This window comes from Poecilia latipinna, unplaced genomic scaffold (assembly GCF_001443285.1).
Source record: "Poecilia latipinna isolate Pla-1442-1.1 unplaced genomic scaffold, P_latipinna-1.0 Scaffold82, whole genome shotgun sequence".
Taxonomy (NCBI): Eukaryota; Metazoa; Chordata; class Actinopteri; order Cyprinodontiformes; family Poeciliidae; genus Poecilia; species Poecilia latipinna.
The window spans coordinates 250,879-257,151 of NW_015112698.1; the positions used below are offsets into that span (position 1 = coordinate 250,879).

The 6,273-nt window shown below is 40.8% G+C and overlaps 1 protein-coding gene across 5 annotated transcripts in view; it reads left to right on the forward strand.

The window, feature by feature from the left end:
* The window catches only part of antxr1a (ANTXR cell adhesion molecule 1a), a 30,500-nt gene that overhangs the window by 11,211 nt on the left and 13,016 nt on the right, over positions 1-6,273 (forward strand). For 4 of the 5 annotated variants that reach the window (XM_015019998.1, XM_015020007.1, XM_015020023.1 and 1 more), the window contains exons 10-14: positions 123-221; positions 3,636-3,705; positions 3,838-3,916; positions 4,196-4,291; positions 5,651-5,692. In XM_015019998.1, coding sequence (XP_014875484.1) covers positions 123-221; positions 3,636-3,705; positions 3,838-3,916; positions 4,196-4,291; positions 5,651-5,692 — 386 coding nt within the window. Of the gene's footprint in view, positions 1-122; positions 222-3,635; positions 3,706-3,837; positions 3,917-4,195; positions 4,292-5,650; positions 5,693-6,002; positions 6,241-6,273 lie in introns of those variants that run through there. The other variant, XM_015020033.1, reaches the window with a different exon arrangement.

The window sequence follows — 6,273 nt, forward strand, 5'->3', positions numbered from 1 at the left end:
ATTAAAATGTCATACTTTTAAGACTTGTAGATTTTTGGATGCTAAAATATGATTGCATTTGTCCATTATCGATGCTGTTGAATTGACGTACTGCACATTTCTGTCTTACGACCTCCAACCAGAGTCATTCCAGGTTGTGGTAACAGGAAATGGGTTCCTCCATGCCAGAAACGTCGACAAAGTTCTGTGCAGCTTCCGGATCAACGACACTGTGACCAAGAGTAAGTCAACCGTCACCAAACAAAATGCTTCTTACACACGCCACACTCTCTGAGTGACCCAGAGCTGCAGAGCCGGTAACTCGGTTGTTTTACGGTGAAATCAGCTGGAACAACAAGCGTGGAGAGTCATCTGAACAGCTGGAATCGTTCCCGATCAAACAAGCGGCTTTACTGTTGTTACTGGCATTATTGCCGTTTTAAGGCGACATTTTGGGCTGTTTTATAGGCTGATGAAAGGGGGAGAGCAGGAGATAAAAGAGAGGCTGCACAGGGCAAACAGAGATAAAAGGTCTGTATGGATCCAAACAGATCCCCCTCTGTTCTTTACAAGCAGCCCTCCTGCTACGCCTGCTGCATTAGACGCAAAGAAAACTGTTTACCATCAAACGTGTCTGCGTTTCCAGTTAAACTTACAAAGGATTGTAAACTTTTTAACCTGATCCTAGGAAATTATTTTGCGATCTTTATGGTTGCTTTGCACAGGTTATGTTTTCTCGTTGATTGGTCAGTATTTTTCATTTTCTCTTTTCTATGTTTGGTGACTGATTATATTATTGCAAGCTTTGTGCAGAGGAGCCGACTCCTCATGTCCGCCCAGCTATCTTTCCTCAGGGCAATTTGCTTCTTGAGAATGTTTGCACACAATCTCTCTGTGGAACTTATTTCCCCTAAGAGGTAAACTTTAAGGGAAGATAATTGGGTCGTAGTTGAGTCTCCCAGTGATAAAAGCCTTTTTCCTTTGCTGATGCGTTAAGTCCTTAACCTTCCCTCATACGAGGCGGATTTCGTCAAAGTGGTACAAAAGGAAAGCAGCGCTGTGCCACGACATGTGTTAAACAGATGAATTGATGTTTGAGTTTGTGTCTCCAGGAAAAAAGTAGCAGCAAAAACAGTCAGGGCCGCGGGGAGCTGGCAGGTCTTGTCCTGAGCTGCTCTCTGACAGATGTTTCAGTGGAGCAGCGGGTGATTACTGCAAAACATGGAAACATTCTGGGATTCTTTCTTTCATTTTGAGTGCAAAATGCAGATATGTAAACATTTTTTTCCTCTGTTCCTTACAAAGAAAAACAGATAATTTCCATGTTTATTTTTATTTTTTGCAGTTGGATGAAGTATGAAACAAATAAGTTTATCTTTGGCTCCAGGATGTTAACATTTATAACACGCTGTTCTTCCAGTTCTACAGTTGCTTGCAAAAGTGCTCATACCTTTTGGTTTCCCCCTTCTCCTCGTTCTTCTACTCAGATTGGAAAAAGCGCATCTGTTCATGCCAATTTCCAAGTCTTGCCACAGATTCTCAATAGCATTTTGGTTCTTGACCATTCTGACACGTAGATATGATTAGATTCAAATAATCCAGTTATTGATCTGGTTGCATGTTTCAGATTGTTTTCCTGCTGAAGGTGAACTGCCAAACCAGTCTAAAGTCCTTTGCAGACGTTAACATTAACATGATGCAGACAGTGTGATATGAAAATCACCCATAATTTTCCTTTCACTTAAAAAATATGCACTAGATTATCCTTTTATAGTTGTGATGTCAGACCAATATGGAGAAATGCATCATTTTGCAGGACAATAATTCAACCAAAGGTCAGATCTGTTTCCTGTTTCTGTCGAATCCACTTTTTGTTGCTAAAATCTTAGCAAGCGAATTTGATAAATGTTCAATTCGAAGCCAGTTCTCAAGCTTTCCAAACATACAAGTTTCTCCTCAGAATCTGCTTGCTGACTGTGCTGCCAGCATCTTTCCAGTGTTTATATATTTGTCTTCTTCCTAAGTTTATCCCTTTTCTTCTAAACTCTGGGCACTTGTCTGCACCTCATAGCAAAACATGACCTCTCCCGGAGCAACCGGTCGAATAAAACATCGTGACGCAGCCTGAGGGTGCTGAGCCAAAACCCTTGTCCTCAAAGGGTTTTCTGGAAACTGTGCAGACGACAGCAAATCACTTCCCATCAACTCTTGAACTGGGATTTTCTCCGATATGTTTTTTCTTTTTTGCTTTAGATGGATCCTTTGAGTCCATGAACATGCTTGGCCTCGTTTGTCGCGACGTGGAGTCATTTCTGGCAGAAACCGGCCACCTCCACCCCTGCTGCCCCTCCTCTGCATTGCTCTTTGTGTCTGTAGGAAAAACAAAACAGTTTCTTATGTTGATCCGGTCTGTTCCTGGGTTTGCTGTCCTCCTATTAGGACGAGCATGAGCCTCAGGTGACAAGCGCTTGTTAGAGAAACTTTTAGAACAATTATTTGAGCAACAGGTCTTTTGTAATGCCTCGCAAGAATAATCACATCCCTTAAACATGTTCAGCTTTTGTGAAACTTCATGCATCTCTTGGTGGTTGATGTTGGAGAGCAACACGAAGTAGTGCTTAGCTGTGGAGTGGAAATAAAAGGTAATTTCAGTCTTTTTAGAAATAAAAATCTCTGGATTTGTTCTCCTCCCCTTCACTCACACAATCCTAAATAAAGTTTTAGTGAAGCAAATTGTGGATGTGTCATGCTGACTTCTGAAATTTCAACAATAATTCACAAGATTCATGTTAGGAGAGTTTGGTGGCCAGTCGGGCGCAGTAGCACCAAATCGGCTTTTGGTGCCTTTGGCAGAGTGGGTAGGTGCCGAGTCCTGCTGGAAAATAAAATCCACATCTCTGCAAAGCTTGCCAACAGAAGTAAGCACGAAGTGCTCTGGAGTTTCCTTGTGGATTTCTGTGTTGACTGTGGACTTCAGAAAACACAGTGGGCCAACACCAGCAGATGACATAGAGCTCGAAATCATCACTAACTGAGGAAACGTCACTGGGCTCCACTCTCCCCTCAGACTCTGAGAGCTTCATTTTCAAACGAAATTCAAACTTTGCTTTCGTCTGAGAGGAGAAATGTGGACCTCCGAGCAACAGTTCATTTCTTTCTCTGTTCTTGAAAGGAATTTGTTTGACAATCCTCCCAGTCCTGCAGCTATCCCTACTGCTGGTGCATATTTTCCTGCCACTTGTTTTTTCATTTAAGTACCTTTCTGTATATATTCTGTGAATATATATATATATATATATATATATATATATATATATATTCCAATTGTCTGAGATGCTGAATTTGGGGTTTTTATTAGCTGTAAGCCACAGTAATCAAAATTACAAGAAATAAAGGCTTCACTCAGAGTAATGAATCTACATAATACATGAGTTTCACTTCACTCCAAACGTTGGACTTTTCCACAATGTCGAACTTGTTTTCAGATGCAACCGTAATATATTTTTCTCTGCTCTTGACTAACTTTACCACGGTTAGTCAAGAGATTAACCAACCATGTTTGCTTCTGTCAACACAATCATCTAGTTTGCGACCTGGGCTGTTGAAGGCTTCAGCAATTTTTCATCATTTTCTTCTTTTTTCATGTTTTTTTCCAGTGATGAAGCCTCTAACTGTTGAGGACACATATCTCCTCTGCCCCGCCCCAGTCCTTCAGGAGGAGGGGATGTAAGTCCTTGAGCTCATTTAAACAAATAAAGGGCTTCATAAGAAACCTGCTTGTTGCTTTTCTAAGGAAAAAGCAATGACTGTAATTGACAGCTGAGATGTTTTTTGTTTTTAATTCTTTTCCTCTCCAAGGGCAGCGAATCTGGATGTCAGTATGAACGAGGGCCTCAGTTTCATCTCCAGTTCGGTCACCATCACCACTGTGAAATGTGTGAGTGTAGTTCTCTGAAGCAGCAGCAGAAGGGTAACATGGTGTTCTTTTAAAGAATAACTCAGAACAATGGGTTTAAATGAAATATAGGTCTAAAGAATCCAGTTGCAAATTAAACCAAGAACTACTTGTGCAGCCATGAAGTCTTGAAATCTGATCTCTGTGACAGATAAAACCAAAAGAGCTTCTTCAGTGCAGAGCAGTAAGCCAAAACCTTTGGCTGTGTTTTGGCACACGGTGTTTTACGACGCCATGTTGACGATTCTGTCTGCGTTACAGTCTGACGGGACCATCCTGGCCATAGCTCTGCTTATCCTCATGCTGCTCCTGGTTCTGGCTCTCCTCTGGTGGTTCTGGCCTCTCTGCTGCACCGTGGTGAGTTATCCATAAGGCTTCTGCGTGTCTTTCATGCAGCTTTACATGCGGTTGTAAAAGTGAAGATTTTCACATATTGTCATGGAGTAATCACAAGCTTTGATGCAGCTTATTGGAATTTTATGCGACAGTCCATGAGAAACAAACGTGTTGTTGTGAAGTGAAAGGAAAAATGTTGACTTTCTAGAACCACCTTTTGCTGCGACAGCATCTTTTGGGGTATGTGGACGTCTAAAAGGGTGTAATTTTGGAAAAAAAGCTCAAGTTTGATTAGAACATCAATTTTGAATTCTTAGCACAGACTCTAAACTGGACTAGCACATCTAAACCATTTCAAAGTGGTTCTAGCTGCATGTTTAGTGTGTTGTTGTCCTACTGGAAGGTGAGTGTCAAACCCAGTCACAAATGTGTTGTCTCTAACATATTGTTTCCATGTACTGTCCAAAATTCAGCTATATCCAACTCAAGAAAAAAAATTAGAATCAAGTTAACTGCATGGTTTGTAATTAATGTAGTGTCCACTTCAGTGGTCTGTGTGCATTTATAACATAAAAATCCACAAGAAGCACAAGAAAATGGCTTTTAGATAGCTGTCCACTGTAGTGACCACTATGCATGAAAGGGTTAAATACATTTGTTACCAGCAGCTGAATGTCAGTCTCTCCTCAAAATTCCCTCCAGAGTTTCCAGTGCTGGAACCTGGAAAGCCGGGAAATGCCAGTGAGGGATGTGAGCTTTTTACGGCGTGACTTTCACTCTGTGCAGTTTTCCTGTCCTTGTCCATTTAGCAAGTCTGATCAGCAAGAAAGTGTTTTGGAAAAACGTTGCAAGGTTACCATGGGGAATGCCAGTCTGGTCCAAGACTTCAAGGGGCAGGGATAGAAACCCACAAAAAAACAACAAAAAAAAAACTTAAGGTATTTAAAAATCTGAACTGTTACGTTTATTACAGACCGCATAAAAACTGATCTTTACACGGTAAAAAAAAAATAGAGCTAATCAAATTGTTTGGATCAAATAATTAGGAAAGTCTTCAAGTAAATAATGCTTCAGATTTGTTTCATAAACAAAATTGGTGCACAATAACCGAATTTACAACCCTGTTACTCTTCGTTCTTCCTAATCAATGACCTCAGGCCAAAGGAATCTGGAGAGCAGGTTTTTAGGTCAGCACATTGAACTTGTAAATAGTGGAGACTGAAAAAAAACAACAACAAAAAGAAAAAAACAGTTCCTTGTTGCTGTGTAACTATCTTGTTGCAAAGAGGGCGCATTGCTGTGGGTTCTTTTGAAAAATCGTTTTGATAAATCTGTCGTTGACCTTTAGCTTGTGCTAACGTTTTGTTTCCTGTCCCGCAGATTATTCACGAACCGCCACCGCCACCTGTGGAGGAAAGCTCGGTAGGGACGGCCAGACCTCCGCCTTTCGTCAGATTCTAAAAAAATAAAAAAAACAAAGAGAAAGGCTGCTTGTGATTTACGAGTTCGCAAGCTGCCAGTGTTTAAGTTGTGTAATTGCCGTTTAACTGCTGACTTTGTCAGCTCAAACCTCAATGACCAGGACGCATCATTCATCCACGTTCTGGCTCACAACTCCCGTACCTCATTTTGATAATTCATTAAATGTTATGCGAGTTACTTAACGCCCTGATGGGAGAAGAGAAAAATTGCCTTCCGCTTTATTTGACAGTTTCTGTCTTTTAAATCACAGCTCCTGGGACTTTAGGCAAATAACATGCAAGCTTTGCAATTCATCTCGTCGCTTGACATGGATATGAAGAAATTCATCGAATCTGATGACCAAACTCATGTCTTTCAGACAAAAATAAAAAATAAAAATCCCCTGTAAAACACCGATACTGGGGGTACACTGTGCTGCATTTAAATTCTCCAAAACGTTTTTTTCCATCTCTGTGACCTTTTTTTGCCGCTTGGCAGATCATGAGTCAGACAAGCTGCAAAAAAAAAAAAAAAAAAAAAAA